General features: G+C 38.8%; 1 protein-coding gene and 1 long non-coding RNA gene across 11 annotated transcripts in view; one reads left to right on the top strand and one right to left on the bottom strand.

Moving 5' to 3' along the window:
- Positions 1-276: 276 nt before the first annotated feature.
- On the bottom strand, positions 277-896 carry LOC106525386 (uncharacterized). Of its 2 annotated transcripts, XR_001311110.1 has the most exons (3): positions 753-896; positions 438-653; positions 277-363 (listed from the first exon to the last, which is right to left on the bottom strand). It is a non-coding gene; the product is annotated as an uncharacterized LOC106525386 (long non-coding RNA). The 2 variants fall into 2 exon arrangements; XR_001311109.1 differs by having other exon boundaries at positions 277-653.
- A 4103-nt stretch (positions 897-4999) lies between these two features.
- Positions 5000-13149, top strand: part of atp8a1 (ATPase phospholipid transporting 8A1) — a gene marked incomplete at its 3' end in the record, with an annotated part of 86277 nt that continues 78127 nt past the window's right edge. For 2 of the 9 annotated variants that reach the window (XM_014019568.1, XM_014019574.1), the window contains 1 exon segment: positions 5012-5510. In XM_014019568.1, the coding sequence (XP_013875022.1) occupies positions 5462-5510 (49 nt within the window). 9 annotated transcript variants of the gene reach the window in all.

Genomic DNA, 13149 nt, shown 5'->3' with positions numbered 1-13149 from the left:
GGAAAATTTGTGGAGGAAATGCTTCTTTATGTGGGAAGGTGAAAATGTTTTGGGTTTTATTTCTCTCCTTTTATGGGGTGGGTGTGAAGCTTGAACTCTGGGTGATGTTGGGACTTTTTATGTGTTGATACGGCTTAAATAAAGCAGAAATAATATGCTACACCGCAGACAAATACTGTATTTATTCATGTATAATACTAGAAATTTAACCCTAAAAATCATCCGGTCATGTTTTTAGAACGATGTTTGGCCCACATGCAGAACACTCTCAGGAGACAAGTTCAAAAAAGTTTATTTTACAAATAAAAAGCTAATAAATTGAGAAYCTCCTTCTGGGGCTGGAGACCTGGGGAAAGGGAATCACTGAAGGCAGAGGAGAATATGATGTGCAACACAAAAATACTGAGGAAATGATGAGGAACCTAAAAACTTCTTACTTGGGTTGTGAGTGAGCGTCCACCAGTGGGGGGGTGGTTGAGTGAAAGACAAGTCAGTGCAGTGCAGCCAGATAGATGGAGCGATGGCAGATTACCGTGCGGACCGGGGACAAAGACCTTGAAGCTGTCAGTCTCAGAACTGCTCCAGGAGATCTTGGGTTCTCGAGAAGGCTCAGGGAAACTCTGGTAGATGAACCAGGAGGTGGTGGAGGAAGCCTTGGAAGGAGATCGCAGGAGTAAATATAAAGTTCCATAGGGGAGAAAAAACTTCTCAGAAATTTAACACACAGAACAAGCTATGGGAACATGAGATACCATTGCAGGCAAACACTCAGGCACTGGAGAACTGACAGCCAACTCCTTTTATCCCCTGGATGATTGCAGGAGAGGATCCGCAGGTGTGAGTGATGATCTGTGGTTCCGCCCTCCAGTGACAGCAGCTCCAGACTATCTGCACAWACAAACTGAACGCAACAAAAACACAACACAAAACCAGGTTTCTAACACATCCATAAAGTTGGGGGATGGTATTATGCACGAGGTTTTGATAATTAGATTTTTAATGCTTTGTAAGCTCAAAAAATGATGATCGTATTTCACTTGAGATCGTATTATACATGAATAAATACGGTACKTTTTTTGTCACTTAATCATATTTTAATAGTGCAAACATTCAGATGCTAAAGGGAAAAGCTGCACGGTTTCCTAACGTACATATAAAAACAAAACTAAACAGATCTAAGCTCCTCTGCTGKGTGTCTGCAGTTCTCTGAAGCCACCGCAGCGGTGCTGCTGCTGCATAAAAGCAGCCTCTGCTGTGATTTGCATTTCAGCCGCAGTGAGTGTGAGCTCACACAGCAGYGTGCAGAGGTGATTGTTGATGCTTTCCTCTTGCTGCTTTAAAGCGTCCAATTTCAATTTACTGAGAGCCCGACAGAGTTATTATAGTTAACTAAAACTAACTAAATAACGAAAACTGAAACTGAAAATTTTTTTTAGTTAACTAAAATAAATAAAAACTATAAAAAAATGAGAAAACAATAACTAACTCAAACTATATAATCATTTTACAAAATCAACTAAAACTAACTGAAATTATAGATAGAATATCCTTAGTTTTAGTGGTTGTCAATTTATTTTGGGACATGTGGATATCTTAAAATAATCTCCCAAGGTTTTAGTTGGCAAAATTGAGTTACACTATTATCTTAGGAAGGTGTCGCTTTATTAGACTGCTTTAACTAGCAACCAAATAGCCAAAGGCGTAATTTGCAGTGGGGTTAGGGGGGTTATAATCCCCACAATAATTTGATCCAGACAAAGTAACACCCCGCCCTCCAATAAATTAACATTATTTGCTCAAACACAATGGAAATCAACTGGTTAAGTAGACAGATGCAACATTCTTGTYGTCTTTAAGTATGTCATATACAGTATGTATGTTTAAGCATTATTGCTAAAAATGCCATGCAGGATTTTAGAGCATAACCACACCCCGCCCCCACYAACGGTAGACTTAAAGTTACGCCCTTGCAAATAGCTGTTGTTTAGTTAACTCACAGGWACATCACAAAATTTAAGATGCATTGGCAAATATGTTTATCAAACTATAAAAAATACTGGTACCACTTTACAATAAGACTCCCCTTATAGACAAATAGTTATTAATTCATCTGTAAACACTTTATGAATCTTTAAGAAGTGTTTATTATGCATTAATTAAGGATGAGAAAGAAACAAAACTGTCTGGTTTCTTGCCAAATAGTGAGCCAAATCTGTTTATGTTCTTATTACATCTAAAGGTGCAACATATATTAAACATTTCAGACCAGGTTTCTACCTTGTAAGCACAATAATGTATTGTAAACATATATATTACATATAATATTGTACTGTACTACGTAAAAACCTAGTCTGAAATGTTTAATGTAGCAGCTTTAGATGTAATATGAACAGATTTGACTCACTATTTGGCAATAAAMCGAACAGTTCTGTCTCATATTTCGTCCTTAATTAAGGCATAATAAACACTTCTTAATAATTTATAAAGTGTTTACAGATAAGTTAATAACCTATCTATAAAACATTTAAAAGCCCTCTATAAGGGGAGCCTTAATGTATACCAAAAAACTAATACTAGAACTAATAAAAACTAAACTAAACTAAAATTAAGCATTAAAAAGGCAATAAAAACTAATAAAAACTAGCAAATCCACTGTAAAAAACTAATTAAAAATGTTAATTAAAAGAAAAAAGGTCAAAACAAAATAAAACTAAACTATAATGAAAAATCCAAAGCTATCATAACCTTGGAGCCCGGGAGATTCACGACAAAGAGACTGTGATAAGGGAGCTGTGGCCCAGCGTATACTGTCACCTGTGGATTAGATCTTCCAGACAGTAATCACATAATCACACGGCAACTGACACAAGTGTCTGCTTAYAGCTGCTTAATGCCAGTGTTGAGGACAGTGTCTGTCCAAGTCTGCCATGCTAACTTTATACAACATAAGTTTCCTTTTTCCCAGGGCTGAACTAAGAATCAGCTGATTTATTCATTGTACATTACACATACGCAGCTATTTCTGGGTTCTGTGTGAGGAAACAAGCAACGTGATTTGTCAACGTCCTAATTAAGATGAAAAATGATTTATGCGGCTCTGCGAGGGCATTCTGTATAAATCAGAAATCACAGCCATATCATAAAAGCCGTATAATCATTTTGAGGATTGTGGGAAAAAAACAACGTGTGAAGCAGAATAAAAAACTCAGCTGTGAGGCATTTTTTACACAAAAAAACTATCAGTCAGAATATTAAACTAACCACATCTTACAAGTAAGATACAGGAGTTTTTGCAGTTATTTATTTGCGAATAAGCTCATTATTTTTGGCATTACCGCAGGTTAAACTACTGTAAACAAACACAAATGGGGGCCTTTAGCTACTATTCACAGCTTTATCTCTTTGCAGAAAAAATTCTACACATTTTGTTTGTTCTTTTGAGGACACAAGAATAAATTACTCGGTTTGCAAATCTAAAATGAAACACAAATAAAGTGCCTAGCAGAATGACGGCTTATTGTTATAGACCAAAATCATTTATGAAAAATTACAGTCATCGACCTTTTAGCCAAATCTTGTAATTGACATGATGTAGAATCTCATTCAAGGTTTRTTAATGCTCAACGTGTGATTTTAATGACCTAGCCACCAAACTGATCTATGACCGAAAAAACATATATATATACAAAAAGGCAAACATCCACTTTCAGAGAGTTCAGGAACCATTAAAATCCATTTTTGTCCCTTCGGCTTTAGCACTGGATGATAAAGATTGCAACAAGAACAAATCTTTAAACAACCACTCTTATAGCTAAAGCTCCATCTCTGGTTATCAGTGGTCAGGTCACGGAGGCAACAGGTCTGAGAAAGAAACCCAGCAATCYGCAACATTCTCCTCCTGGAGGATACAGAGGCGTTCTTAGGTCAGAGGGGATCCCTCCAAGTTCTGGGTCTTCCTGGGGTCTCTTCATATTACCCAGAAAACCTCCAAAGGGAGGCAATCACAATCTGATCCTAATCTCTAAGGCTGAGCCTGGCCACCCWACAAAGGTTGCTTGTATCATGGGATCTCATTCTTTCAGTCATGATCCACATCTCATGACCATGGGTGCCAGTTTGGGACCGGTTAATCATGAGCTTTGCTTTTCGACTCAACTTTTTCTTCATCTACATCAACTGAAGCAACATCCTCATTATYGAGGATCTCTTGATCCATCCCCCACTCCATCCTACCATCACTTATGAACTAAATAGTGGACCTCCTCCACCTGAGGCAAAGACTCATACCTGACCCGGAGAGGGTATTCCACTCATTTTGGGTTGAGAACCATGGCCTTGGACTCAGAGACCCTGACTCCCATCCCAGCTGCTTCACACTTAGCTGTGAACTGAATGTGAATTAGCTGGGATGGGACAATYAATGCTTTAAAATAGTAATTCAAGTAGCTCAAGAATGGTGATTTTAAATGAAGACAGGAACATGTTCATAAACTTCAGTTAGGGATCAAGAATGCCTTTTTTTACTGTTTGGATTAATTTTGATATGATATTTGTTTAATCAAAAACATTTATGCATCTTTGATTCCCAGGTTTGGAGATTCAATTTATTTACAAGCTATATTTTTATTTATTTCGCTATAGATTTGAATTTAGAAATTTCTATTTGCATTTTTTGCTTTCTATGTATGTATGGATATATTTGCTCTTTACTATTTTACAATTTTTGACTATACTTTTATTACATGTTTGAACATTTTGAAATTCATAGAAAGAAAGATAGATGGCTATTTGGCACTAAAATCTCTGCATTCAAAAACACTGAAGTCCCAACATGTGAACTGCAACTACCGCAGAGGGGGTGGAGGGGTGGTTGAACYAAAGCGCAACTCCATTTCATTCGGCATGGTTTATGCCAATTAAAATAAAGCGTTTTTTAGGGTTTTATTCGTCCTAAATATAAAACATAAATGCGTTATTTTCTTGCTGGGAGTCAGAAACTGAGAGTTGTTCGTTTCGTCCACCCCTCCCGCCGCGCACGCACAGTGGTACGGTCCGGAGTGTGGCGCTGCACGGTCTCCCCCGCTCCAGTTCACGGTAAAACCCCCCCGCTGTCCACTCCCCGAGAATCGGAAAGCGTCCAGCGGCCGGAATCTGCCGTGTGTCGCCGGGGGATGCTGGAGGAGAACCCGTGAAGCGCTGGGGGGCTCCAAACCACCACCACCATGCGAAACGAAGGTCGGCTTTGTCTCGTCTTACATGTGTGATTTTAGTAGCGGCGAACACGCAGAAGTCCGGTCCGCATGAGAGAGGCTCCTCCGCTGAGTCTCAGTCGTTATTTGAACACTCTTTGACGGTGGCGAAGCAGCAGCAGCAGCAGCAGCGGGAGTCACGCAGAGAGGGGGGAGCTGAACCTCGCCGCGGCCGCTTGACAGGTGACGTCGCAGGGCTCCGGCYGGGGGAGATGCCGCCGGTCCAGAGGACCATGTCTGATCTTCGAACCCGAGCAGAAGGTACGTAGAAACCTCTCGGTTTCATGGCGCTTTTGAATACTACCGTCATACTTTGATTTTCTTGTAAGTCACTGCTCGAAGAAGGCCGGYAGCTCATAGAAGTCCAGAAACTTAGCAGCTGTGATTAACAATCGTAAAACCGGCGTCGTGACGTTAAAAGTTTCACAAAAGATAAAGAAGGTCTGAAGGGGCAACAAACAAAAGGCAGCTGTCATACTGACATATTTCTAAAAAGACAGATATTATAATTCATGTAAGTGAAAGTAAAACCCCACTTCCCTCCACATTTACAAATAAACAGACAAAACAAAACCACCTCCTCCTGACTGGGACAGCCCTGTCTATCCTCCTACCATCATGTGATGTTGTTCAGCGACAGGAACTACAAGTTTGGAGAAAACAACTGCCCAGTGGGTGATATCTGCAACAGTGTGGGTCTGATACAAACAGATTTTATAGATGGGCTGGGACTCCCACTGGTTCACTGCACCACTTCTTGCTCACTACCATCTCTGCTGTGTTTGCTAGGGAACCAAAATAAAGATGCATTGCTTTGATCGTGTTTACTTTGTATTTCTAAATGATGTCCAATTCATTTAGTCGTGTTTTACTAACTAGATTTGGCACCTATTGATGGCAGGGCTGTGTATTGGCAAGAATTTGGTGATACGATACATATCATGACAGAGGGGTCACGATACGATATATCCTGATATATTTCGATACTGTAAACAAGGCGATATATTGCGATATTTTTGGTCCAAAAATTCTATTAAATAAAAACCTCTTACTGGTAAAGAAAAAAAAATTCATTGTCTCAGAAAATTCTAATATTACACAGACATACTTTTGATACATTTAGCTGTGTTCTGCTTTGTATGTGTTTTATTTTATTTGTTTCATACTAAATTTGCCAATAAATAGTTTGAAAATATATTTTTTGCAGCTTTTCGTTTTGAATATTAATTTACAATATGGTCATCAAACACTTAACAATAGCCTTTATGTTGTCATTTGGCTTAAAATACAGACATTCTGACAAATAAGGAACTGTTTGTAACCTTACTTCAGCTTAAAAGGCAGAGGGTGTCGGTCTTTTCCGCTCAGATCCAGCTATCGGAGCATAAAGCTAATGTTTACAAGAATTTGGCGATACGATACATATCATAACAGAGGAGTCACGATACGAAATATCCCGATATATTGCGATACTGTAAGCAAGGCAATATATTGTGATTTTTTTTTGTCCAAAAATCCTATTAAATAAAAACATCTTACTGAAAAAAAAGAAAAGCTAATGTTTACTTACAATGCTAATGCTACCCTTACTCTCTGGTGCTCAAGAGGTAGAGGAGCCAAGTGGCTGGCTCACTGCTGCCAACTAGTGGTCAGAGGCTGAACTACAACAAAAATGAATGGCTGGCAGGAAAGTTGACATTTTAAACCTTAATAAAAATCGATACAGGGCTTTAGAATATCAATACAGTATCGGGAAATGAAATATCACAATATTTCAGTGTATCGATATTTTCTTACACCCCTAATTGATGGACACTGGGGTTGTGTATTTCTGGTCTTTGGCTGATAATATACAGTTTGTCCATAGTCTAGGCTACACTTCAAACAATTTGATTCTTAAAACGTACAAAGGCAATAAAACCAACCTGATGCGATTCAGCTCATGCAATAAGTTTGATTTTACACACTGAAATTAGGGGTGTCTTGACAGTTTTTCTCCAACCAAGTATGAGTACTGTTTGGGTCCATGCCAATACAGAGAATCGATACAGAGTTAGAACTTAAATGTTTCTACATAATGATTATAAAAACATATTTATTTCCCCTATAATTTGGTACTAAATCAGATACATATCTGATGTTTGTCAAAGCTACTGCAGTCTGAATGCTCATGTTGCATTATAGCTGACATTTAGTTTCATTCATTTATTCATTTATTTAAAAATTACTTTTGTACAAAAAATAATCAAAATCACACTTAAAATGAAAGGAGGCAGAAAGAAAAAAATCTTATATTTGCCCCTTTTTCCCAAAATTAATAATTTCCATTATTTTCGTCAGTGATGTGAAAATAAGCCCATTGGTCAAAGTAATGACACTAACTTCGAGTCGTTCTCTTTAAATCTTGTAACTTCACACATCTTCAGCTAAAGAACAGAAGCTCAGTTGCTACAATATGTCTTTTTTCAGTTCATTTTCCATGTCCTGGATGGCTGAGAATCCACAGAAATATATGATAGTAATTTTGTTGGACCATGTCAATACTAAAGTTCTGAAATGATACTTAAGTTGGTTTCACGTTCAACTTGTTGGAACTCCTTATGTCTTCGATTACAGAACAGAAGCCCGGTTGCTTCATCTTTTTCTTTTTTAATTTTCCATGTCCTGGATGACTGAGAATCCACAGCAACATATGATGGTAGCGTTGGTGTCAGACAGTATGGATACCAAAGTGGATCGATATTTTAAGTCGTTTTACTTTGAGCACATTGCTTTGTTCCTTGACAATCTCTAGAAATGTTAGAGATTTGTCCAGTGTTTATTGTGGCGATGTTACATGGTAACACTGTCATTGCAGTTAGTTTCAACAAGAGCACTAAAAAGGTTGAATCCACTGTAGTTGTCATGCTAGATCATTAGCTGGCGCTGTGATTTTTTTTTCTATTTCAACAACACGTGCCACACTAATCTGTATGTCCCTACTTGACTTATGCAGGATTTCTGCAAGCTAGAGGTCCAATCTGAGTTTCTTTATGAAGGACTTGATCACTCACATTGTTTTTTTGCTTCAGAACAGTGACAGAATTTATCTGCAGCAATCAATATTCTATCCCATGATTTATGCTGGTTACTGCAGTTTTAATTTTTCTTCACAGTAATTGTAAAGTACTGCGGGGGTTATATTTTAATTATTTAATTTCTTTTTGTTTGCTTGAACTAAGTTTGTGGCTCTAGTCTAGGCTATATTTGGCTACTAAAGCAAATAGGCTTTTCTCATTTGTCTGTTTCACTTCTTGGTTGCATAACTCAAAATGCTCAGCTCCAGCCAACATAAATCTACCATATTGATTAGGAACCATTTTGAATTATTGTGGTTTAATTTACTAGCAGTTTTGTCAGTATGTGTTTTTCAAAGAAGCATTTTGTGAACTGTGTTCATTTCAAAAAGCTGCAGAAAGAAATATAAATTCAAGACTAATGCAACTTGGGTTAAAAATTCAATATTACTGTGACTATGAAGGGCTGTTAGAAAGCTGCCCTAGATAATATAAAATATACCTTTTTTGTCAGCTTATCTATTAGTAATCCACTAGCCTTTATTAAAACAGCCGTGTTTCTCGTACATTTTCAAGTCAAAATGTCTGCTGTGAAGTTGGTCTGTTGGAGCATTTGCTCAGCCTCTGAATTATATAAACGTGTTGATAGTTAGCTTTTCTACAAACCCCCCAGACCTTCTGATTTTAGATACTGATCAGTCCAAACCTTTGTGATTCAGCTACAGATGTGAATAGCCTCTCTAGAGACTGGGCTCCACCTCCACTGTCGTCATCAGCTGAAACTTTCAGCACTTTAAAAAGGGGTTACTTTACAAGCTCACCAAAGCTGCAGAGCAGAACAAGGACGTTATGAAGTTTTTGGTGCTGAGATAGTTGACTTCTTTCAATAAGAAGCCAGCAGGACATGATGGTGGAGTTGAAATCTGCTCTCCATTCCCCTGCAGCAAATTCTGTGGGGAAACAGTTCACGGCCTGCTATTTGACAGCTCATATCAAGCTGCTTTTTTCCCACATTCATTTATCTGTGTTACAGTTTTCAACAATCCTATAGTCTATAAAACGGTGAGCTTTTAGAGTCTAGAAAAAAAATTGAAGCCTGAGAGAAGTCAGGCCCTGGTCTTTCAGTGAATATTATTTTACATGTTACTTCCCTGACAAATACACATTCTGCATATTGGGCAAATACTGTTTCAAAAAAATTTAACAAATTATTGCACCAGAGAAAATCCCCACCATCTTGCTGAAAGTGGACTTGGTGGTAGTTTCATGACTTTATTTGAAACTGCAGAACTCTGTCATCTTGTCAACATACCCTAACAGTAATCCTGCTGCTATTCCAGTGATGGTCTGGAGCACTGCGCTGGCAAAGGTCTAAATAATTTAATAGTAATATAGATTTTCTCTAAAATTGTTGACCGTGTGGCTGCTGCAGTCAGAAGACTAAGCGCATTAATTATGCAGCAGCTATTGCTGTCATGCTTACACATTTTTTCAGGTTTTATAAAGTCTTTCACTTGTGTGTACCTTCCATTCCTCCTTTTTCACTGAAAATCAGACACTTGCCATTTATTTTCAAACCACCTTTCTGAATGTTGAATTTGATCAACCTGTGATGCAGATCGGCCCTTAAATACTTTGAAGCATTGTGGCTCTGTATGAAGTTTTGCCTAATCATGCTCCTGTTGGACACCTTTTCTTTTRGTTGTCTTTTCTAAGAGCCCGGGTTCATTCCCCAGACTTTAGTTTTATACTTTAATCACCACAGTGCATAAGGCAGACTGGCTCTATAGGCCAGCCCTCTCTGCCAGGCTTACCACCTAATCCATCAGTAGTCTGTCTGTCAACTTTTAGTGCTGCACCCCCTCAGTCTTGTCCATCACATGCTACTTCACTTCATGTCATTCTACTTTACTGGGCTGTGGAGACGTCCAGCATCACTGCCGTCCTGGCTGAAAGCATTGCCACATTAACTCCATCTTGTACACTTGCTGTTCATGTGACCCGATAAGCATGAAGCAGCGGTGTAGGGCAAGTACCTCTCATACACTGATATCTGATGTCGTTAGAAAGTGGTATTTACTGTAACTCTTCTGTCTAGATGGAAAAACTGATCCACAAATGCCACACATAGTGTGCATGCTGATCTGCAGACAGGTGGAATCCCCTTGCGCAGATTGCACTGAAGATGGAGAGAGGCGGTTAAACCTGTCAGTTAATGCCAGCTCATTCAGGCAGATAGCTGCTTTTTAGTTTTGAATGCTAGCATACTTTTTCTGTAAGACAAAGCAGAGTGATGTCTCTTTAAGCGTTAAACCTCTCTCTACATTTCTGTGCATCTCAAGGCTTAATTTCCCAGTGTCAGTGAAGCAGGATGCTCCCCCCTGTAGCATTTCAATAACACCAGCTAAGCCTCAGCCTGGCTGAATCATAGTAACAGCATGAAGAAGGAGACTGGAGGGGGATAGATTTCTCTCTTCTCAGGGGGATCGAGAGCTACCTATGTGCCTGGCGGATAACTGGCTGATAATAATGTGGCACAAAAGCCCAATACGGCACTAAATCCCCTGTCTGGGGCCGCTGGTGTGCCAATTTAAATCCCTTCGGGCCTTTCTACTCTATGCTCCAGCATGGGACATCTCTTCCTCTGTTTTCCCCTTAATGTCCTTGCCTTCATCAKTTACCTGTAGCCAGATCAGGTACTCTGTTTCCTTCAGCTCAAYGATTCTTCTCTTTCTTCAAGGCAAATTGTGTGGAGGAGTAGATGTAAAAACACAATTTTGTGTGTCTCCACACAGTCTGATGCAGACTTAAAGCAGAATTGCTCATTCACATGTGGAGACAATAGAGACAGCTCTATTGTTCGCCAATGCTTTATGCCACGTTGACCTGAGACAGAAAAACCTCTGTGCTGTGCTAAATTTGGGCATAATATCATCTTCGTTTCTTTCGGAACAGGATATTTTTTTGGGTCTGTACCCTCAGTTCTCAACTGTGGACAGTGATGGTGGTGTTTCTACAGTTTACAGTTTATGGCARGTTTGAGCCTTGGTGGTTTTCTGAGTTGTTCCTGAACATACTAAGTTCAGAGTGACAGATGAATACTGGTCATACCAGTAAGTAGGGCTGCCACAAACAATTATTTTTATAGTCGACTAATCACCAATTTATTTATTTCGATTAGTCGACTAATCGGATCATATGTTAATTGAATATAAAATATACAGCTTATTGCACTAGAATGCAGCTGCTACAATATAACCATCATTAGATTTTAGCTTTATGCTAACTAAAAATGATTGCCGTGGAAGGCAAGTTCTGCCTTGCAGATATTGCACAGGTTTCTTTTTCCTTTTCTTAAAATGATCCCACACTTTTGAGCTCCGTTGCAGGGTAGCCATGGTACCAGAGCCTGTCTGTATAATGTCTTGTGACGTCCACGGCCTACCACATTTACCACTACTGTGCATGTGTGTCAAGGACAGGAAGGCGGATGCRGCAGTGGAAGGTGTCAAAGCAGTTTGGAGAGAAAAACAAGGTAAAAAAAAACAAAAACAAAAAAAAAACCGACTAATCGACTATTAAATTAGTCGTTGACTATTTTAAAAGTCGATATAAGGGTGACTAGTTGACTAATCATGGCAGCCCTACCAGTAAGTCTTTCCAAACAAATCTTTTACGGGGCAAAGCTGCCCGTTAGTCATGATCCCCAACAAACAGCATCAACGGGGTCTTTTTTTTAATTTAACAAACCTAATTATGAAAGGGATTAGAGTAATACGTGAGACAATTTAGAAAATAGTCCAGAAGTCAAAATTTTCCACTAGGTTTTTTGCTCCTGGAACATTTTCATCTCTGTGATGCACTCAAACAGCAGGAATATTAAAAAAAGCTGCATATGTAGCCAGGTGTGACTGTGTCACAGCGGGATGATGAGGTCAGGCAGAGAGGTGTTGGCAGGCACTCCATAGGAAGGTAACACCATCAATGGTGGGGAAGATGAAACTTCTTCTGTCCTTGAACCCAGCTCCCCCCCCACATCCCCTTACTAACACCACACCCACTCTCCAGGAGCTTGTTCATTTTATGACCCTGCGCCCATCTCAGCTAAATTTATATTCAACTAGGTCACAGTGCTGCTTTTATAGATATAGTTTGGTATAAAAACATCCATAAAAAGGTCCTGTATTGTTTTATAATGCAGCARATACAGACTTGTCGACAGGCTTTTTTCACATTGACTCAAAGTGTACTGCAAAGTTTATCATTAATGGACATTGGTGATCTTGAATCTGAACAAGCTACCTCAAAACAATTTGTTGCTCTTTCCACAGGTTTTCATTTATAATATAATTTTGAATTTATGGATCATATTCTATGTATAGTAGTGCTAAACTTACAAAGTCATCTCTTTCATAAGTACCTGCCTGTCTTCCTGCAATCAGAGATGTACCTGGACCGATATTAATAGATGCCCTACTCAGAAGACTGAGACCTGAATCAATAAGACAAGGRTTGCAACTGTTTTCTTTACGAGTGTAGGGACTACTTGTACTGTGTATGTGTGTTCCTCTATAGTTGTGGCTATTAAAAGAGATGATTTTGTCTTTTTAATAAGCTTGTATGATCTGACACAGCAGGTCCAACAGCATCAGTAAAAGAGCACCATGGATTAATTGTCGTYGTCTGCTTTTTGGATATTACATCTATTTATAGAGAGCTACTCTGGCTAGATTTTGAAATTAATTACTCATCTTTCTCAGTAAATACCCCAAAATTGCAATGTTTTTGTCAAAAATGAGCTTTCTCATAAAGGAAAAAACTTCATATTTATACAGTATACAAAC

Source organism: Austrofundulus limnaeus, unplaced genomic scaffold, assembly GCF_001266775.1.
Source record: "Austrofundulus limnaeus strain Quisiro unplaced genomic scaffold, Austrofundulus_limnaeus-1.0 Scaffold224, whole genome shotgun sequence".
NCBI lineage: Eukaryota > Metazoa > Chordata > Actinopteri > Cyprinodontiformes > Rivulidae > Austrofundulus > Austrofundulus limnaeus.
The sequence above is the reverse complement of the archived record's forward strand: the minus strand, read 5'-3'. Positions and strand labels throughout refer to the sequence as shown.